The 23,208-nt window shown below is 41.7% G+C and overlaps 1 protein-coding gene across 3 annotated transcripts in view; it reads left to right on the top strand.

The window, feature by feature from the left end:
* The window catches only part of LOC101171628 (serine/threonine-protein kinase D3), a 47,275-nt gene that overhangs the window by 5,020 nt on the left and 19,047 nt on the right, over positions 1-23,208 (top strand). For all 3 annotated transcript variants that reach the window (XM_011492091.3, XM_011492092.3, XM_011492090.3), the window contains exons 3-5: positions 17,356-17,494; positions 18,586-18,717; positions 20,114-20,271. In XM_011492091.3, the coding sequence (XP_011490393.1) occupies positions 17,356-17,494; positions 18,586-18,717; positions 20,114-20,271 (429 nt within the window). The remainder of the gene's footprint in view (positions 1-17,355; positions 17,495-18,585; positions 18,718-20,113; positions 20,272-23,208) is intronic.

The raw sequence follows: 23,208 nt of genomic DNA, 5'->3' as shown, positions 1-23,208 counted from the left end.
TGCACGTGTGTGTGTGTGTGTTCCGTCTCCGCTTAATTGTTTAAAGCAGAGGTACCATCAAAAGCTGATTCATGTCTTTTGAAAGAAAGGAATGAATTCTTTGAGTTATTTGGTTTATGAGAAATATTTCAGTGGATCTATTATCAATGGTGGTTTGATCTGCCTGAAACTCCCCTGTGACAGATGAAACGATGAAATGGGCGGCCACAAAGGAAACCACTCTGACCTTTTCTTTCATTGCCCCCCACCCAAAAAAAAAAAAAACCAAACAAAAAACATGAAATTGCACATTTTACAGTTTAACTATTACTTTGTTTTTTGATTTTTAAAAGTGATTAAGGAACTTATATTTTTGAGTCAAAGTTGTCATAGGTTCTGGTTATTTTTTATTTCTTTAGGTTATGTCTTTTTTTTGCTGCGTCTTTATGGTGAGTGCTTATTTTAGTTCTATTCAACGTCGGCTCAGCGGAACAGAAGGTGGGAAGCATCTCTGCTCTGGTTTGCTCACCTCACTTGTCTGCTTTCCTGTCCAAATGTGAAAAGAGTATTTGAGATCCAAAGCCTGATTATTGGGGGCAGATGACTGGAGACTGAGCCAGTCAGATGACAACAAATGTTGTGGTTGGTTGAAATGAAGTAAAATATTAATTTATTTTTGACAACATAGTTTAACTTCCGTGAACTGTGTGTTCTGATTGAATTAAATGTCATTTTCTTTTGCTTAGTGTTAATTTTGTTTTTGGCAAAATTTAAAGTGAATTTTTGAGTTTTTTATTTTTGAAATTTACCTTTTAATAAATAGTTGTTTTACATATGTTATCATTTAATAAATCAAGAAATTGGTTAAAATAGTTTGTATGATTGTTGATTTAACGATGTGGACGTTTAGTTTGGATGGTTTTTTTGTAGACTTACTGTTTATGATTGCTGTTAAACATGCTTTTTAATTATTTGCTGATTTGATTCATGTTTGTAGACATGTTGGTTTATGATTGTTAGCTTTTCTGTTGCTTTGAATATTGTATCAAAATGTCCTGGTTGTAGTTTTTTCCATGCTGTTTTATGGTACTTTGCATACAAACTGGTTGTCTGCAGGGATTTTGGGTCCCATGAAAATAACACAGCGGCAAACTGTTTTGATGCTGTTTCATGTACGATTTTGCATTATGATGTTATTTTTCACTATCATTAATATAAATAGCATAACAACTGACATGTTCATTATGGGAAGAACTGATCATTCTGAATACAATAGAATTTATTTTGTTTCAAATATTTACGGCAAAACTAATTTTAAACAAGAAACGTTTTCCTGAAAAAAATATGATCAGTGGAAATAAAATAAAAATAAAAACCTCAGCTAAAACAAACACAAAAAAAACATCAAAATACAAAATTATGGTTTACTCAATTAAAACCTAACGTATAAATGAATAGCAAATGAGTAAGTGAAGCTACGTTTTCCAGGCATCCTGCTGTGCTTCACCCACCAGATTTTTTCTACTCTTCTCGTTGCACAATTCTAAAGGGGTTATTTTTTTCACACTATTAAAATGGTTAAAATTGATTTACTTCATTTTTTTTAATGAATTATTCTTATGACAGATTCACTTTTTTGGCATCCAGATTGAGGCATGTCTTCTCTACAGTAGGTGGTTGAGAGGCTCGACCAATGATCGGTTGGCGGGTCGATCCCCGCTCACCCCAGTGTTGTTGTGTTCTTGGGCTAGACACTCCACCTTCCCTGCCTCCAGTGCGGCTCCACTGGTGTGTGAATGTGTATGAATGTCCCGGTGATGGTCAGACGGGCCGTTGGCGTGAACTGGCAGCCACGCCTCTGTCAGTCTGCCCCAGGGCAGCTGTGGCTACAACCATAGCTACCATCACCAACTAAGAATGAATAATGGACACATTGGAAGAACTTTGAGCATCTGGAAAAGTGCAGATAAATATTATTATCGTACACACTGTGGCCTTGTCTGTCACAAACCGCATGCCGGCACTTCAAGGAGAAGTTCAATCCAGTCGGACTGAACCATTGTAAAATAAATATGGGGTGTGGAGAGGACATTGATGTTTCCAAAACAAAAAATGTTTTTTCTTTTTTTTTATCATTGTTAGGGCCCCCCCTCAGTCTGGGCCCCTAGAATCAGCCACCTTTACCCCCTGTTTTTGGTGCCCCTGGTTGTATGTTCAACCACCACCTTGTCAAGGTGGACTAGTTTGAGATTCTGAGCAATCCTCTGAGGTAAAGTCTCTTGCAAACAGGTTCACGGTGATGGATGTAATGATTGTGTCCCTGTGTCTTTGAGCTGTCTTGGTCAATAAGGTGAACAGCAGTTCAAAGTATCTGGCTTTCTTGGGGTCTGTTGAAAGGGTACTGTAAAGTCTCCCTCCCACTAGGGGACTCTGTTGTCATCCAGAGCAGAGGGACCTGGATGGGCTGGCTGGTGATCTGTTCTGTTGTTGTACTTTTGTGCTTTCATGGTTTGTTCAGTAAATGTTTTCATTTTTTGTTTTCATTGTTTTTTCATTGTTTTCATTTTTTTTTCGTTTTTCATGTTTGAGCACAAGGGTTTGTTAGGCAGGGGTCTATGACGGACTTTGTAGTCGTTTTAGGTGACCTTCTGCTTTGTGTCTTGGACACTCGGGTAAAGAGAGGCTGGAGCTGTCAACCAATCACTACCTGGTAGTGATTGGATCTGCATGTGGAGAAGGTGACTTATTAGATGCAGATGCACTGTTAGCTTAACTTTCACACGTGAGAGGACTTCAATCCATCAATCAATTTATTATTTGTATAGCACTTATAAAAGCCAAGGCAACCAAAGTGCTTAACATAAAATCCAATAAAATCACAAACAATATGATGCAATAAAGAAACAATCGCAATAAAACAATAAAATCAATTGAACAATAAAAGCAATAAAACAATAAAAACAATAAAATAATTAAATTAATAAAATGAACAAGTCCCACTAGATATGCTCACTGGAGTTAAAAGCCTGAGTAAAAAGATGTGTTTTTAAAAGAGTCTTAAAATTACTGACAGTTCTGGCAGACCTCACAGAATAGGGGAGAGCATTCCAGAGTTTAGGACCTGCACCTGAAAAGGCTCTGTCTCCCCGAGTCACAAGCTGAGTCCTGGGAACCACTAAAAGCATTTGATCTTCAGACCTTAGGACTCGACATGGACGATAAACATGCAAAAGCTCAGAAAGATACTGAGGTGCCAGACCATTCAGACATTTAAAAACCAAAAGTAGAATCTTAAAAGAAATTCTAAAAGACACAGGCAGCCAGTGAAGTGAGCGTAATATTCAGACTGGTACCTGGGACAGTGAGTCAAAATGGACTGTGTTCTTCACCTTTGGAAGAACTAATTGGAGCTGTGGCCATAATGTCAATGGTGGCTGTTGCCAAGGCAATCCTCAGAGCTGGTGAAGGACATTGGATGTAATGGAGGCCTTCAAGAAGTATGGGTCCTACTGAGGCTGGCTGGCTTGTTGGATTCTTGAGGTAGCTGAAGGTATGCCAGTCCAAGTGAGCTGGCCTCAGGCTTTTGTGGAGGCAAAAACTCGGTTCTGGAAGTTTATGTTACAGTTATCTTGAGTGGATTTGGGTTATTATCAGGTTGATAAAGGATCTCCTCAACCATGTTGTCACACCTTTTTTTTTTTTTTTTTTTGAAGAAGAAGAAGCGAAGGCTGAAGTTGGGCTGTCCATCACTCAGGTTCAAGTCACCGATGTAGTCAAAGAGCTTAGGGCAACAGGTTTGGAGGACGTCTCTTCTGTAGTGTGTGGCAGTTGGGGACAGTACCAATGGGAGTAGACTGGGGTGGTGGATACTATTTATAAGATGCTGTTTTGTTTGTTTGTACACATGTTGTCTGTAACATTGGTTGTACTGATCTTTTTGTTAAACATTATCACTCTGGCTTCTTTTGTAAGCATCATGTCTTCTACAAACTTCTCTAACAACATCTACAGGTCTTCTGGTTGTGCTGCTCCCCCTGTCATTACGGAACACACTATTGTGTGACAGTTCCTGTCGTTCTCCCACTGTTCCCGTTGTAGTCCTTCAGGGCTCGATTGATTAGCTGGCTAATTAGTTAACTATATTAGTGACTGTTTTTAGCTGATTTGTTGTGTTCTGTGTCATCTCCTGTAGTTCTCACATCCTGAGTAGAGGAAAAGCTTCTTCTCAGAGAATGTCACTTCCTGGTTGTTGTTGCTGTGTCAGCGCTCTTTGCTTCCTGTTTCACAGCTGCAGCTCGTTTGAAGAAGCGGTAGGGAGACACTGCACATTAAAGGCTCTAAACAGTTGCAATTCTTTTTAGTTCTTTATATTTTATGCAATAAAACTATTTTTTTATTAGAATTGGTGTTTATGTATTTTTGTACCAAACAGAGTAGAGAGGTAGATTGGGGTAGAAGAGGTAGGTGTCATGGGTGCAAGAAAGAAAATGGGGGTGAAGTTGTTGAAGGATAATTAAATAAACATATGAGATGCGGGGAGTTAAAAAACCGGCAACAAGTCGTTCCCGGTTTATCATTTTTCTTTCACGACTTTGTCCAACAGTATCTGGGTTGTTTCCAGCAGCCCCTTGACCCTGAAAGAAAAATTTGACAGGTTCTGAAGATGGATGGATGGATGGATAGATTTTTACATGTAGATATTCACCAAATTGGCTGGGCTTGTCCACAGTGACACTATTTCACTCAGATACTACAAATATACACGTTGGCTGCAAAAACTTTCACACAGACATAGACCCTCAAAGGGATTATACAGATGCAGATCTCATACAAATATGCATATAAGCAAACACGTGTTCACTATGGATCATTCTTGCACACATACAAATATCCTATCTGTGCAAAAGTGAGCAGGCACCCCTAGGCACCTGTGTTCAGGTGAGTGTCTGGGTTCTGCTATGGACAAAGACGTTATGGACATTTTAGTGTAAGACAAAAAAGGTGTGCCTGGTCACCCCCACACTAAGACCACGACATAAGGCGAGGAGGCCGTAGCAGCCAGGACCCCCAGAAGACTTGCATGGAGAAGGAGATCCAGGGGGTCCACCCACCAGGCAATGAGCCACCCAGACTAGGAGGGTCTAAGGGCAGGAATGCCCAGTTTAGTTTAGCCATTACATATTGAATTCTATGACTTTATGTTCTTTATGTTTTCATGTTTATAACACAATAACTGGTTAGAAGCCCATTGAGACGACTATTGTTCTAAATATTGGGCTATATAAATAAAATTTATACGGACAGGGTAGAGTTGGGAAGGGGAGATTACCTCCCCAAACCCTTAAGATTGGGTCGCTGAATGTGCGGGGGTGTAGTACAGACGGAAGCAAAAGAGATCTGATTGGAAGGATGTTTGAAAGGAGGGGAATGAGCGTGTTAGCACTGAGTGAGACAAAGATGAAAGGGAAGGGTGAGTGTGTGTTTGGAAGTGTGAGTGGGAGAATGTCTGGTGTAGAGAGCGGGAGAGCAAGAAAAGGTGTGGCTTTGCTGGTGAGCTGTGAGGTGAGACGATGTGTGGTTGAATGGAAGGAGGTTTCACCAAGACTGATATGGGTGAAAGCGAAATTTCGGAAGGAGCTGTGGGTGTTCGTGAGTGCATATGGTCCTGGCAGTGAGAGGAATGAAGAGGAGAGAGTGACCTTCTGGAACGACTTGGATGAGTGCTTGCAAGGATTTGGAGCAAATGTGAATGTAGTGCTGATGGGAGATCTGAATGCTAGAGTGGGTGATGAGAAAATTGAGGGTGTTGTTGGCGGGCATGGTGTTCCTGGAAAGAATGATAATGGTGAGAGACTGATAGGAATGTGCACTGAAAGAGAGATGGTGATTGGGAATACATGGTTCAGAAAGAAAGAGATCCATAAGTATACGTGGGTGAGGCAGAGTGGTGGAAGAGTGATTGACAAAGCACTGATGGATTATGTGGTGGTTTCAAAGGTTGCATGTAGTAGATTGCTAGATGTAAATGTGAGGAGGGGAGAGTGTGGAGGTATGTCTGATCACTATTTGGTGGAAGGAAAGTTGCGTGTGGGTATGCCATGGGTGAGATCGAGAAAGAGTGGGGAGGCAAGAAAAGTTCTGAGAGTGAGTGTTTTGAAGAACAGAGAGAAAATGTGTGAGTATCAGAAGGAATTAGGTGGCAAGTGGAATATGGTGAAGGAGCAAATGGTTGTTGGAGTGGAGGAAGAATGGCAACAGTTCAAAAGTGCAGTGGTTGGAAGTGCAGAGGAAGTGTGTGGTGTGAGACGTGTTGGGGGTGGTCTAAGAAAGGGAAGTGAATGGTGGTGCGAGGATGTAAGGTTGGCTGTAGCTGAGAAGAGATGTGCGTACGAAGTATGGCTGCAGAGAAAGGACAGGGAGTCATATGAGTGTTATAAGGAGAAGAAAAGGGATGCTAAGAGAGCTGTGCGTGAGGCAAGAGCGGCTGCGGACGAAAGGTGGGGCAGACAGTTGACTGATAATTTTCGAGAGAACAAGAAAATGTTTTGGAAGGAGGTGAAGAGGGTGCGAAAGGGAGTGTCGGGGAGGGAGGAGAAAGTGAAAACAGAGGATGGAAGGATATTGAATGAGGGGAATGCAGTAAGGAAAAGATGGGCAGAGTATTTCGAGAGGCTGCTGAATGTGGAGGAAGATCGGGATGCTGTGATTGGGATGGATGGAAGGGAAAGTAGACTGAATGTATTGGGAGAGTTGAATGAAACGTTGATTACAGGAGAGGAAGTTGAGCAAGCTGTGGGAAAGTTGAAAGTAGGAAAGGCTGCAGGTGTGGATGGGTGTGCTGGGGAATGCCTGAAGTGTGGTGGAGCGATCGTGATTGAGTGGTTAGTGAGATTGTTGAATGTGTGTTTTGCAAATGGGCAGGTGCCGCTTGATTGGATGAGTGCGTGTGTGGTTCCCCTGTACAAGGGTAAGGGTGATAAGTATGAATGTGGTAGTTTTAGGGGTATTAGTCTGCTGAGTGTTGTAGGCAAAGTATATGGGAGAGTGCTGATTAATAGGGTAGTGGAGGGAACTGAGTGTATGATTGGTGAAGAGCAGTGTGGTTTCAGGAGAGGTAGAGGGTGTGTGGATCAGGTGTTTGTTGTGAGACAGGTGTGTGAAAAGTTTTTGGCTAAGGGGAGGGAGGTGTTTTGGGCATTCATGGATTTAGAGAAGGCGTATGATAGGATTGATAGAGAGGCGTTGTGGGTGGTGTTGAGTATGTATGGTATTGATGGTAGATTGTTGGAAGGTGTGAAGAGTTTCTATAGACACAGTAGAGCGTGTGTGAGAGTGGGAAATAGCATGAGTGAGTGGTTTCCTGTGAGGGTTGGTCTGCGTCAGGGATGCGTGATGTCTCCGTGGTTGTTTAACGTGTATATGGATGGTGTGGTAAAAGAGGTGAATGAAAGGGTGTCGGGTACGGGTGTGAGCATGATAAATACTGACGGCAGCGAATGGAGTGTGAATCAGCTACTGTTTGCAGATGATACTGCACTAGTGGCTGACTCAGAAGAGAACTTGGGACGTCTGGTTGAGGAGTTTGGAAGGGTGTGCGACAGAAGGAAGTTGAGAGTGAATGTGGAAAAGAGTAAGGTGATGAGGTGTACGAGGTTAAAGGGTGAACGCAGATTGAATGTGGCATTAAATGGGGGGTTGTTGGAAGAGGTAGAGTGTTTTCAGTATTTGGGGTCGTGTGTCTGTGTGGATGGTGGAATGGGGGGAGAGGTAGAGTTTAGAATGAATGAAGTACGAAAGATATGGGGGGAATGAAGAGAGTGTTTGAATGTAGATCACTGGGAAAGGATGCAAAAAGGAGATTGTATGAGGGTGTGGTGGTGCCTGCAGCGTTATATGGGGCTGAAACATGGAGTCTGAAAGTGGCGGAAAAGAGGAAGCTGAATGTAGTTGAGATGAGATGTTTGAGGAGTATGTGTGGTGTGACGCGTATGGATCGTATGAGAAATGAAGTTATCCGAGAGAGAACTGGTGTGACGCGAGAGTTGGCTGAAAGAGCAGAGCAAAAGGCACTGGGATGGTTTGGACATGTTGAAAGAATGGAAAGGGAGCGATTGGTGAAAAAGGTATATGAATCTGATGTGAGTGGAGTGAGAATGAGAGGAAGACCGCGAATGGGATGGACAGAGGGTGTAAAAAGAGCGCTGAATGCAAGAGGGATGACTGTGGTGCAGGGGAGAGAGGCTGCTCAGGACAGGGATGGGTGGAGAGAGTTTGTGTATGGATGAATGGATGGGTGTGGTAGAGGTCTGGTCTTGGGATGAAGCGGCAAGGGGAAACCAGCCTTGGCTGAGGCCCTGCAGTGGAGGTGCCCACACTGGAGTGTGCAGCTGACCCTGGTGCAGTGTGGTGTGGCTTAGACCAGATCTCAGACCAGTCGCACGCACATACGCACACACGCACACCCACGCACACACGCACTCACGCACTGAAGGAGGAGGGTTTGGGGAAGAGACAGAGGGAGCTAAAATTGTGTGCCTTGTCTAGGCTACCCCACCTTGGTGGGACACAGCCTTGGTAAATAATAATAATAATAAATAAAATTGAATTAAATTCCAGGGGGACTACCACAGGAGCCCACAGTGCCAAGGAGCAGGAGACACAGGACCAACAAGACCACAAGAGTGCCAATCAGACTGCCCTCCCCACTGTGGCCGATGTCCAGTGTGAGGGCCCATTTCCGAGTCCCACCTCACAGGCCCAACCCCCCCCAACACACACACACGCATAGAAAGGAACCAAGTAGGCACTGGCCCCAGGGGCAGACCCCAGTACCCTGCCCTTAAGCACCAGGCCCCTGTGAGAGCTTTGTTTGAGGACAGACAGGACCAAAGTGCTTGATTGGCCAGAGCTGTCTAAGAGAATAGTAACCAACTAACAGCACACTCAGTGTTCCTGGCATTAGAACCACCCCACTCCATCCCTCAGATTTTATCTGGGGGAACAACTCCAGTAGATTTTGGATCTAAACAACCTGTATTTGTATTGTATTTGTACCTGGTATTCAGAGTGTTTGATGAAAGACACCAGACCTGGCATTTTGAAAACCTCTCATTCTGATTGCACCAAATTCAAATACTGGTTCTTTGTCCCCTCATCTCCGCACATGGGATGGGGATGAGTAGAATGTTTCTTTCAGTCTTTTCCTTAAACAAGACCCATGTTAAAAATGTAGTGGGTTGTATTGGAGTTTGCATGTTCTCCCCGTGCAGCAGGGGTTTTCTCTGGGGTCTCCGGCTTCCTCCTACCGTCCAAAAACATGCTTCATAGGTTCATTGGTTACTCCTGAATTGTTCATAGGTGTGAATGTGAGAGTGCATGGGTTTGTAATTGTGGCCCTGAGACAGACTGGTGACCTGTCCAGGATGTCCCCTGCCTTTGCCTACAAGTAGCCGGGATAGGCTCCAGCAACCCAGTGACCCCAAAAGGGAACAAACGTTTCAGAAGATGAATGAATAGTGTCCCTAAACCAAATAAGGCGATACTTACCTTAATAAAATGAGTTCTTGCTCTAAGAACTAATAGAAAAGAAAAAAAAGGAAATTTGTTTTTACTAATTTCACAATATGGCGGTTGAGTAGCTCGGTCGGTAAGGTGAGAGGCTACCATGCAGGAATCCAGGGTTCGATTCCCGGAGGGGGAAGAAGCAATGATTTGCACTGGTGGTTGGGGGGAGTTTTTATGCCGGCTGCCCTTCCTGACACAATGCAGGGAGACGCTGATAGGCAGCAGCGTGAAGGGTCTTGCCTCAGGACCCACTCTGGATTTTTTTTGTTTGGCTCATTGCACACCATCCACATTCATGTTTCAAGTCTTATGTTGAGGCCTTTAGTTGCTTTAGCTTACATTATGAAACGAGGAATGTTTTTGACTTCCAATGTTATTAACAAAATTGCTACAAACGCAGGATTATTTCCATGAACTCCCCTCCAATATAATAAAGCGATGAGTGCTTTTCTGATTAGAGGTGACCAATGTAACCCCAACTCAGGAATAACTCAACTGCAGAGGAGTCCAGGCTGAGGATCTCCAGCAGGACTCTGCAGGTCTGAAGGAACTGTTCCACCAGTCTACAGATTTCCTTCCTGTCAGCTGAAAGTGTGTGTGTGGAACTCTTTATGTGTGTGAGTGAGTGTGCGTGCATGTGTCTGTTTATGTGTGGGGTCTAAGCTTGGTTAATGGGAGATTAACCATAAAGAAGGGATCAGGGTGTATGCACACACAGGGATGTCCATTAACGGCACTCTGAGTGTGCGTTTCTGTTCTCTCTTCAGAGATAAATCCACTGATGAGCAGCTCTTTCATGATTTGACAGAGCAGAAAAATGAAATGTATTGAGGATAATTTAACTGAAGTGTTTTCAGCTTCAGACACGCTCAGGCTTTTTCCTTTGCTTCCTGCTTAGTTTCAGTTTCATAACTCCTGGACCAGACACTAGCAGATTATCAAGAGTTACAGACGTGTGTTCATGTCGAAACAATATTGGCAAAGGATGGTGCATTTATCATCATCAGAGCTAAAGAAAAGTTCAACACGTCAGCAAAGTTGTGAGAATCTATTAGTTTATTTGTCCATTTTGCCAATATTTACTAAATCACCACATCTGTCACCGTTCTTCACCTCTAGGTCTCCCCTGCAGTGAGCTTCACCATTTTGCAGGGTCCGTGTGAAGCTGGGTCTGATTGTTGGGCAGTAAAAGTTGAGGTACAAACATTAGGATCTTCAGCTGTTTGTACCTAAAGGGACTTTTAAAAATGTATTTATTAGTGACTAAGTTAAAAACTGTAGTGAATGTGTGTTTGGTTGGCCTAAAACTGTTCGAGCAAATCTCCGACCAAAAAGAGTCGTTTGTATTAATACCCAAGTCTGAATCCCACTTCTCTGTTGGCAATGTGACTTAGTTTCCAATATTACTTATAAAAATATATATTTTAGACATAATTTTGTATGATGTTAGTTTCAGAAATGTATTCAGTGTATCAGGGAGTGTCAAGTTTATATGACCTGGATTAAACCTTGCAATTATTACGGCTTTCATTTGCTGATATTCAAAAGAAAATTACTTAATCCATACCGTCCTTTTAGGTTTTCAAAAGATACAAATTTATTATCTTGAATTACATGTTCTAGATGTGTAATTCCGTTAGCCTTCCAGGTTGGAAAGTTCAGGCTTTTCTTTCTTATCAGGATGTCAGGATTGTTCCAAATGGGTGTCAGATTGCTTGATGTGAGGGAAGAGTTATTCATCTGAGGGAAATCCCACCAGGCTGTTAACGTGGTTTTGATATTTATACTTTTAAAGCAAGTGTACCGCTTGATGGAGCTGCTAATAAAAGGAAGATCTGAAAGTTCAATCTCTTCACATAGTGACTGTTCTACATCTATCCATGAGGAATCTGCTGGGTTTTTATTATGCCATTTTAAAATATATTGTAATCAATGAGCTAGGAAATAACTATAAAAGTTAGGGAATTCTAAGCCACCAAGGGATTTAACATTTTTCATGGTTTTTAAACTGATTCTTGGTGGTTTATTTTTCCATAAAAACTTGGATATGGATGTATCTAAATATTTAAACCATGTTGTGGGTGGATGTATAGGAATCATAGAACACTGAAGCCATTCTGCCTGTAACTGATATGGGCAGGTTGACCCATCGCACCCTAACCACATCGATCGAAGAGGCTTCAGCGAACGTGACGGCACAATGCACAACCCTCAACACTAGGGGGAGTATGCACCTCAACACATCCACGAGGTTGCCAGAAATTGGGCAGTTTTGGTTCTAAATTTAAATAACTATGGCTTAATAATAAGTAATCAAAGCTCCCCTGACATGCTCATTGGAACATGAAAAATGCACTTAAACCTGATGCTCCCCTCAATTTAAATACATTTTCATGCTGTTGATGCAAACATGGAGACACAAAGAAAATTGCGATCAAAAAATTTAAATATTTTTTTAACAATACCTTACAGAATTCCGGTTTTTCAAAACTACAAAAAATTTAAAACAGTGAGGTTTTTAAAGCCTGGTTTTGAAACAGTTTAGACTGCGTAGAAACAGTCAAAATATCCAGGATCAAGGTTTCTCTAAATACTTAAATGCTGACACGCAAGCAGGAGAAGTATTATCCTGTTATGACTGTAATATGAAATAATGGGGTTTTATTTGAATTTAATGAGACTGGTTATGCCACCAGTCAGTGTAATTAGCAGTTCATAAGTATAATTTCATCACATCTATCTGATTTTAAAACAGGAGTTTATGCAAATGGTCACATTATGAGCTACAACTCAAGTTAACGTTAAAAATTTTTTTTTTTTAAATGTACAGGTTGGGAAATGAATTATGACATGAGGAACTAACAAAGATTTTAAAAAGGAAGAACTCACAGAAGGATGACAAAGGGGCCACTAACTTACCATGGAGAGAATAAATAAATGATATAGTACTAATCTACTCACATTGCTAGTATATTACCAATATCTAACTTGCCAAACTACACTAGTACTAGTTTTTCAAAATGACCAAAAAAATGCAGCTCAATAGCATGAAATAAATCTGGTGTGGTGTTGGTGTGTGTGTCGGAGCTCACCTCCACCACACATTGGACTGGTCCATGCAGACTGAGGCCTCTTACAGCAAATGTCAGGGCGGACTTTGGGAGAAGGCTAAGGGGAGTGGCCCAAATCGGGAACGCTTTCTTTTACAGTACAGTACTTAAAGTGTACTTAAATGGGATTTACGTGGTACTTTTTATAGAATTTACTGGGTACTTACAGGGTGTTTAAATGTTATTTTTTATGGGACTTACTGGTTACTTACATGGTACTACTGTGTATTTATGTGATACTATTTGGTTTATACCTATGTGGTACATACTGGGTACCTATAATATACTTACTGGGTATTTACATGTTGTGCAAAAGTGTCTTTTATGGTACTTACCACATGTAAGAAAAAGGTAAGTACAAATAAAGTACCTTGACGTTTAGGTCTGCACTCGTATGTTTCATAGTATTTACTATGAATTTACCACAGAAACTACCCCTTAAGTGCAATGAAACTGGACTGGTTTTTACATTTTTTAGGAAGCATTTTAGGTATTTATTCTATTTCATTTATGTTATTCTATTTTAATTTGTTCAGTTCTTGACCAAGTAATTTGAATGACTTGGAAAGACATTGATTGGTCAAATACTACGCAAAGGTGGTAGGCTTGTACAAGAAGCAGAGAGTGCTTAGGTGTTGTTGAATTAGGGGTACTTCTTTGTATTCATGATGCATGTTGTAAAAGCTCTTTGTGAATGTGTGCATGTGTGTGTGTTTTCTGCTGCTTGTGACTTGCACTGACATCTCGCTGAAACAGTGCAGGAAGCTGCTTCATCTCCCTTTCTGCAAACTGCAGCAGCTGCAGCTCATCTTCAGAACACGCCACGTGAACCTGAACCAGAAAAAGCCTGCACTGTGACCAGAAAAGGAGTCTGTGTGGTTAGAATTCAGCTCTGTGGTCTTGCTCAGGTTAGATGTTGCATGGTATAACTTTGTGAAAAAATGGAAGAAGAACTGTCAGAAATATTGATGTGTTTTCATGTTGACAAATGGTAATTACTAAGTTGCATGTAAAAACAAAGATTGGAACCCAAATGGACTTGAGCCTGAGCTCCTGAACTGATAGTAAGCTCCATACTATCATACTCCCCTCACCGTGTCTGAAGGTCTATCTGAATGAGAATCTGTACTTTCTCGTTTAACTTCAGCTTTTGGGACTATGTTGCTATTGATCCTTCAGATCTTTCAGACTTAACTATTCAGCAGAGGTTCCAAAGCTTTTTCAGTCACTTACATTTGTGATAAAATCAGATTTTACTTTGAAATTTTTATAGTTTATAGTCTTTTTATTTGGCGCATTTTTATCTATAGGCTTCTGTGATGGCTGCAGCCTTGTTTTATCACTACTCATATCTAGAATTGCCTCAAACTTGTCAGAAGGCTGTTAAACTTTGCATTTATTGTAAAAACCTGATAACTTTGAGACCAGAATGTATAAGTGTAATCGCAGAAGCAATAGTTTGTCATATCTATGGTTTTCCTTTACATGAAAAAAAGAAAGAACAGCAGAAATTTATGAGCAAAAAAAGTAATTGAAAGCCTGGGGGACAAACCTGTTATCTTGTTTGCATAAAAACGTGTAGTTTTTGTCTTTGGAACTGGAAATCCAAGACCTCATTTTAAATGCCTTGCAGAGCTGAGCACAGAGATGTTTATTTGTTGCCATGGAAACCAGCTAACAATCAACACTGCATTTTAAAGGCATTAGGCAGCAGATGACCTAGCCATGGACTCACCCACTGCTTCACGTTTGAGCTCACTCTGAAAATGAAATAACTTTCAAACCTTTTAGAGCGAAAAAAACAAACTTCTGCAGTGTGTTCCTGCAACTTAGTGAAATCATGAAATCACCACCAGGCCTTTGGCTGCCAGTTCTTCCTGGCTCGTCTTTCTCTGTATGACTTTTATCAGATCTGTGCAGTGATGTAACTCCTTATGTGATGATTTGATCAGAGATGTGAGTAAACCTGAGCTTTGGGAATGGAGCAGAAAAGAAAAAGAAAAATTATATTTTTCTAGAAATTTTCTAAATACTCAATGCAAATGACAGCATAACGTAAATGTCACTAAGCATTAGAGTAAATATTAAATGTTATTGAACAAACCTGTCAAAGATAACTACTTTGTTTTTCAAAAATAAAACCGTCAAATGCACTGTTCCACATTATTAAGCACAACATGGTTCTGAATAGGGTTGATGTCAGGGGAGGATGGGGGCCACACCATCAGTTTATCTCCTTTTCTGTCCATAGCAGCCAATGATGCAGAGATATTCCTTAGAGCATGAGATGGGGAATTGTTATGCATGAAGACAAACTGTTCTTAGTTTTGTCCCACAGAAGAAAGTGGTCAGTCAGAAACTCCACCTAATTTCCAGAGGTCATTCTCCCACCTTCAGGGACCCTAAAGGGGTCAACCAGCTCTCTCCCCATGATTCAGGCCCACAAATCTCTTTATACTATGATGATCATACTTAAGTTTTCATGAAACATCCAAGGATTTCATACCTTGTTCAAGGCATTTAGCAATTTCACTCTTTTCAGCAGAGATCCTCTTTCTTTCCAATATTCCATGAAACTGTGGAACGTCCTCCTTAAGTTGTTTTTCCTTTAATTGAACTCAGCTGGCAAACTATTTATCCCAGGTGTCTGAGATTAATGTCAGTGATCCAAAGACACCAGAGACACAATATCATCCATGAGTTTCATTGAAAAACAAAGGATTTCATCTTTTTAAACCTTAAATAAAATTTTAATAGCAATTTGGAACACAGTGTAGGCTCTACAGCATTTCACAGTCATGATCTCCTATACCCTGAATAATAGCTGTGCACCATCGTTGTTTGTTTTTTGTACCCCCTTTTCCATTTTTGAAAACAGGAGTTTATGCAAATGGTCACATTTTATTTTCTGTATTTGCACATCTTTTTTCACGTCTGCTTTCAAGAACTTTTCACATATTTATCAGGATTATGTTCTGTTGCACTTCTGTCCTTGTAAATGCTGTTGATGCCACAAAATTTCCCCCAGTGGGAGGAATAAAGTCGAATCATCTGCAGAGAAAAGGCTGGATAGCTCAGTTTAATTAAGTGCAGGACTGGCACATAGGAAATCAGGGTTCGATTCCCAAGGGGCGTGATGAGCTTCATTCAGTATGGGTCCCTGGGCAAGACCCTTTGTCATACTTTCTTTCTATAGTCACAAGGGGTCCCAACTCTGGATCTCCCTGTGCTGGTCTCTAGGCCAATAAAATACAGGGTTTTGGCATAAAAATCTCTGCCAAAACACCTGTGGGAATAAGTGAAAGCTGATTCACTGAAGCGACCTCTGAAGGATATGACGAAAGGTGATCAACAGACTAGACAGATGTGTTTAGGGCGCTGCTCACAGATCAGGGCTTTGCTGATTGAAGCTGGTTAAAGGTCGATGTATTCTTTGTGTTCATGCAGAGCTGTTCTTTTGGCCTGTTGAAGGTCCAGTTAAAGAGATTTGACATCAAATCTGACTTCCTGTTCCATGAAAGCATGTATTTGACGCTGTGGTTGCAACATGAAGCCACGTCTAAACTCCTGTCTGGCTTTTCTTCTTTTACTTCATTGCAAAGCATTTTGGGCTCTTTTTAGGTCTAATGACAGAACATCTGCTGTTTTTTAGTCTTTTTATAAAAGGGCTGCTGTGTAGAGTACACTACTGTAAACGTCTGAGTTGGATCAAATTATTTTAAAAGTCCCACTTTTGATCTGTTCTAAAATCCTTCCCAGTGGTCTTTTAACTATGTTGACTCAGATTTTAGGAAAAATCCCAACATAGTTTCTGCAGAGCAGCAGTAGGTATAGTAGCTGTGGGTGGGACCGTTGGTGCAGAGTAAGGTTGTGGTTATTACTCAACTGTGCCTTTGTTTACACTCTCTCCCACTAGCTTACAGCCCTCACATCCCCAAACTTACACTAACAATGCAACAACAATAGTGATCAATGTCAGATCTATTCAGCTCAGACCAGGAAAACAAAGACGTTCATGGATCTGTTGGTCTGACGGTGGATGATCAGAATGGAGCAGAGCAGGAAGCTGGTGACCTGCTGGTTGTAGTTTGTACGTAACAACTATGTTTTTTTCAAACTGCATTTTTTTTGTCTGCTCCTGATTCACAAAAATATGAATAAAAAATCTCTGAAATGCAGTTTAAGTCTTGTTTTTCTAATGTATGTCCTCTATAAGAAAAAGGCTACAAGAACATGTTAAAAACACAATTTTGATTAGTGAGTCTTTAACGGGTTTTTTCTGTGCCCCTTCAGACGTGCACGCCCTTCTGTGACTCCTCAAGAAGATTTTTCATGGTTTTTCGTGACCCCCCCCCCCACATGTTTGTGACAGACAAACTGTATTTGTGACCAATCAAATGTCCAATCAGCATCAAACCTTTTCATCACATCACATCCTCATGTCAAAGAAACAGGACCTAAAGAACCAAAGACCTGAAACTAAACGTGACAAAATTAACAAGAAATGAAACAAAAAACAAAAACCTAACAGACAGAGCCTACAAGAGTCCAAGGATGATCTGAGACAGAGAAACTAAAACCATGAATCTGTGGGCTGTCTGAGTAAACATAGCAGCTGAGATGATAACAACTGAAGCTGGCTGTGGTCATGGGTCCCTCTGTTGCTGCTGTCATTCAAACAATTCATCTCATCTCTCCTCAGTTCCCTGAATGTGGATTTTTTGGGATGTACGACAAGATCATGCTGTTCCGCCATGACCTGGGCTCAGACAACATTCTGCAGCGCCTGACCTCAGCGGATGAGATCCAGGAGGGGGATCTGATCGAGGCGGTGCTCTCTGGTGAGGCTTCTGCTTTAAATGCTAGAGTTAAGCAGACTTGTGGTCTTCAGGCATCTTAAATGCAGCAGATTTAGCATGAGGTGTTATCTCATGTTTGCTGTACACTGGGGGAGAACAAAAAACGAGGATAGTCCTCAAAACCTGCCCCAGGACAGTCATCCGGGCTGTTTATGTGAACATGTTTGCAGCAGCCTGATTCGGTTTTCTGTTGCTCTATTTCTTTCCTGTCTGTCATTCATGTCACCTCTGACAGCGAGCAGTGAGGTCTCTGTGTGGACCAGACCCCCCGCCACATGAACCGCAAAGCTATATTTATGGACCTTCACTTCCTACCTCACACCAAGTTAAGGCGTAGAACCTGAGTCAAAATAGCATTGTCTAAAATATGCCATAACCTAGGGAGATTATTTAGTCAAATTAAAGATCAGGAGAAGGCCGTTATTTCAGCATGTTTGTTCTTTTGCTTCAGTTTTGATGTGTTTTCACTTCCCAGTCAGAGTTTTATACGAGTGATGACTTCACCGTGATGGGAAATCTTTCAGTCACTGACAGTGCCTTGCCTTAGGACAGCTATGGGCAGGCAAAGTGGGAATCGTACCAATCAGAGGCCAATCTTTCAACTCTACTCCTGCACCCCATATAAAACGGCCCCTTTGTGAAGACTGGCAATCCCCTGAAGCAGGGGCAGCGGGGATCCACCAACCCTATGTTAGGTGTGGACCACAGCTGTGTTGGTCAGGTGATGAAAGAAATACATTGAAGGTCTTCACAATCCCATCAACAATCCTCTACTGCGGTAGCATGACCTGGGGGGGGGGGGGGGGATGTTGTAGGACTGTCTTGGTCGGCAGATCTCTGTAGCATCACATGACCCTTGTGGGCTGTTTTGGTCTGAGAGTGTGAAATATGCAGAAGATCTGTCCATGGCTGCTCCTGTGATGGAGCTCTGTAATAAATGTTTGACATTTCTTTTTAGAAACTAAAATTCCTTGAGTCCTGCTCTTCTGTCAATCTGTCATCATTGTGGAAGTTTGAATCAGCTCCTGGTTGGAAGAGCCATGTCCAACATCCTGAGTGTTTGTGTGTTCCAGCTCTTGCCAAACAGGAGGACTTCCAGATCCGACCTCATGCCCTCTACGTCCACTCCTACAAAGCCCCGGCCTTCTGCGATGACTGCGGGGAGATGCTGTGGGGGCTGGTCAGGCAGGGCCTGAAGTGTGAAGGTAAAACTGACGAGACACTTCAGGACCCCAGCTGAAGGAGGAAGGAGATAGGGAACCAAATTCCATTCAGTTCTGTTTACACCCAGCAGCTCCTGTGCCGCTTTGGCATGGTGGATGACAGTCAGAAGGAAGGATCTAGCCTCAAACCAAAGCACTACCAACCTGTTCCCATTCCAAACCTTTTCTTTTTTTATCATGCACTACAGTTAAGTTAATTTGACCACAGTTCACAGCAGAAGTAAGTTTCATTCATTTAAATTATCTAATTCAGTCCATGTAATTTCAATAACGACAGGTTAGATTCTAGTGGACAGGAAAGAGACAGACATGAAAAACTTTGAGACACTTGTCATAGGACAACGTGACATTTGTTAACTTCAGCAATGAGACAAGAGGGAACAAATGGACTTAAAGTAAATCCATTGAACATCTGTTGTAGAACAGAAAAGATTAGTTTATTATTGCTGCAGAGAGACAACGGAAAGAAGACAAAGATGAAAACACTGGAACATCCAGAGGAGTGTTGGAGTCCAGAAAGCAGTCCTGATGAGCAAAAAGAATCAAAGAAAGCAAATATAAGAGCAGAGACAGAGAAAACAGGAACAAGTTTGGCAACAGAAGATCAGGTAAAGGCCTTGTACAGAGAGATGACCACAGTGAACCGACAAAGAGGCATGATGAGAATTCAGGCCATAATAAAGTGTTGCCTAGGTGCATTGCAGCACTCGGGCTGCAATCAATCTTTTGCTGATGCAGCCGTGTTACTTTTGTTTATGGGCGTATACTCTTCATTCGCCGTCATTAAAATCTCAGACTCCGTTGGCGATCCATTGAGAATTTCTTTATGTACCTGCTGTGCACGTGCGTTAACCCAGGGTGACCAAGTGGAGTGTAATTACGCCAACTCATATCCGGTCTTTTGGAACCGACATACCCAGAGTAAGCAAGTTCAGGTGGATTTCAGCCAGAGTTCAGGCTTAAAGTCAGGGTAGTTTAAACATGCTTTCTGGAATACCCCCCTGCTGTACTCAGAAGAAACAGTCTGGGGGTGATTATCTCTGAGTTCAGAGTTTCCCACATGGAAAGTTAACCAAGATTTCTGGAACAGACCCCTGATCTGCTCTTTCCTTTCAAAGAACGAGGGAGGGGAGCTTTTCCAGTCTTCAGAGCACATGTTGATTCCCAAATTGTAAATGATAATCTGAGTAGGCTGTAGAAGAAATGGGATGCTCATGCTGAGCACATCTGACTGTTGTGGCAGCATCACACACTTGTTAATTTTGCCTGGAGATGTCTGCTGAGGATTCCTGAGGAGGAAGAGCCTCACTCCCCCAATCAGACACAGCTCTCATTCCTCCACATTGACTTGTCAGCTTCACACTCTGCTCCTCTGCAGGATGTGGACTCAACTACCACAAACGCTGCGCCTTCAAGATCCCCAACAATTGCAGTGGAATGAGGAAGAGGCGTCCATCCAACGTGTCCCTGCCGGGCTCCATCATGAGCGTGTCTCGCCCGCCTTCTGCTGATCTCTCCCCGATGCCACAGGAAGAGGTGACGTGCAGATGTTCTTGTCCAAACTCACATTAAGGGTGGGGTGGGATTTCATTGGGTGTCAAGATTGAGTATCTTCCTTTTGCCTTTTGTTCCTTTTTACAGACGCATCAGAACTAAAACCAACAGACTCAAAAACAGCTTCTTTCCCAAGGCAATAACCATGCTTGACTCCAAAATACTCAGATAAAATTTACCACAGCCCATACCAATGTGTATGTTTTAAACTTGTCAACACTTCCCACCCTCATGCTGCTTTTGCACATCTGACATGTTTACATCTGTACATATCACTCTGCACATAATGACAGACATTTTCTAAATGTTCACATTTCCTTTGTACATATTGACATGTTTTATAATATACTTTATAAGATTTCCTTTTGCACTGCAATGGTGACTTCTCCAATTTCATTGTCCAAGTGGACAATGTCAATCAAGGGGTATCTGTCCACGCCATTGATTAGATTAGATTAGATTTGCTTTATTGTCATTGTCCGTTGTACAATGAAATTGAAGCATCACCATTTCAGTGCAAGAATAGCAAGGAATAACGATGTATAATATTAAATAATCAGTATATACAAGTGTACAAAAATATAAACTGTAATAAGAATGTCTGAAATTTGTGTACAAATGTGCATACAAAATTGGGTGCAGACATGTCAGATGTGCAAGAGGTAGCAATGAGGTAGAGTGTTGATGTTGTTGAAAGAGTAAGTGGACAGAAGTCTGGATAAGCATATACACACACACCATATATATATATATATATATATATATATATATATATATATATATATATATATATATATATATATATATATATATATATATATATATATATATATATATATATAATATATATATATATATATATATATATATATATATATATATATATATATATATATATATAAATAAAACATTGGGAGGCAGAAAGAGAGTCAGACAATTTTTGACTAACTCAGGCTTAAGAACAGGTAGAAGTAGAATACAATATTTCCTCACATTGGAGTAGATCAGTTAAGTCACAATCTTCACCTTCCGGGAAGAGTCTGCGCTGCCCGCCCCCCCTCCCCCCCAGGCTAACACAGACACCCACTTTCTCCGGTGATCAGCTAAACGCTTTTGTAAGGCTCCACGATATGCACATCCATCTTTGCAAAAGTTTGGAGGATGTTTGTTTTCGTGGGAAAAACACAGACACGCTGCCAAGGTCGACTCTAGGCTGACATCATGAAATGGAGAGAAAAGCAGAACCTCAGAGAACAAGTCGTCTTACTTAAGGGTAGAAAAATTAACAGCAAAAATAACTCATATTGCATTTAAAGAAATCCTTTTTAACCAACCAAAGGTAATACATTCTCCTCTATACTGTATGGATATAGTTTACTCCTAAATGCTTTTAAGAAAAACATGGTATAGGCCCTTTGACAAGGCCTACTTGAAGCGAATGGATATCTCAGTTGGTTATAAGTAGGTAATCAGGGAACACATGGGAAATCACGGTTCGATTCCCAGGGGGCGTGATGAGCTTCATCCAGTGTAGGTCCTTGGGCAAGACCCTTAGCCAAATGGGGGCCTAAGTCTGGGTCCAGACAAAACAGGGGGACCGGCACAGGGGGACCCAGACAGGATTGTGTCAGGAAGGACATCCGGTGAAAACTTTTTCCCAAACATTTTCCCCAACTACCTAGATGTGTTTCTGGCTTCCATGTTAAAAACTCTCAACGTTCACGTGTAGTTACGCAAAATTTTACAACTGTTTTCCGGCGCTACATACAAAACGCGTGGCCGTTGAACACACATTGGCAGCTAAATCAGGTCAAACTTTGACCAATCTGGGACTCTGGTTTGGAGGAGACACGGTGAAACTCACCAGAGTACCTGGTTTATCTGATGAGTCCAGACACGGTGATGAGGCTGACAATATCTGCGTAAACAGGCTGCTCTCCTGACATTGATGGTAATCCATATCTGCAATTGCCGTTTTGTGCCCAAATCATGAGATTTGCACCACTTTGACAAATCACACCAAGCTTCTTCCTACTGTAGGTGGGGGACATGCTCTAGTAGACAGTAGAAAAAGAAGAAGCCCCTCCCTGCTTGTCCACTCTGAGAGCCATGGGCTGAATGCGCATTCAAGAGCGCGCATCATGTGCCTGGTGTGTACGTAGCTTAAGGATTAAAATCTTCAAACATAAGAAAATTAATTTCAATTGGTAAACATGATGCCCATCTTTGTTTTTACATTGCAACTTAGTAATTCCAGCTTGTCAACATGACAACACATCAACATTTCTTCTTCCATTTTTTCACAAAGTTATACCATGCAATCATCTGAGCAAGACCACAGAGCTGAATTCTAACCACACAGACTCCTTTTCTGGTCACAGTGCAGGCTTTTTCTGGTTCAGGTTCACGTGGCGTGTTCTGAAGATGAGCTGCAGCTGCTGCAGTTTGCAGAAAGGGAGATGAAGCAGCTTCCTGCACTGTTTCAGCGAGATGTCAGTGCAAGTCACAAGCAGCAGAAAACACACACACATGCACACCCAGACGCACACACACATACATACACACACATGTACTTCTTATAAAGAGTTTTAACAGCACATCTTGACAGTACAACTATCTTGCGTCTTGTTGCTTTGCTCAGTCTTACCAAGACAGGAAACTGTCTTATACAGCCTCACTGCGGTAGCAGAGTTTGGCTGATCCCCACAAGGTGCTTTAAGATCCATTCTTTGTCGATTTTTTTTGTCATTTCTTCTCTTTTGCCTGTCTATGTATCTGGAGTGTGCCACTACACTCACTGTCTCACACATAATTGTACGAGTCCAGTCTGTCCCTGCATGTGATTGGCTAAATGGGGCATCTTTGGTACTCTAATGTTTTATCTGAATGGATTTTAAGCAGAGTTGATCAATAGAGACT

The sequence above is a fragment of the Oryzias latipes genome, chromosome 24 (assembly GCF_002234675.1).
Source record: "Oryzias latipes chromosome 24, ASM223467v1".
Taxonomy (NCBI): domain Eukaryota; kingdom Metazoa; phylum Chordata; class Actinopteri; order Beloniformes; family Adrianichthyidae; genus Oryzias; species Oryzias latipes.
The sequence above is the reverse complement of the archived record's forward strand: the minus strand, read 5'-3'. Positions and strand labels throughout refer to the sequence as shown.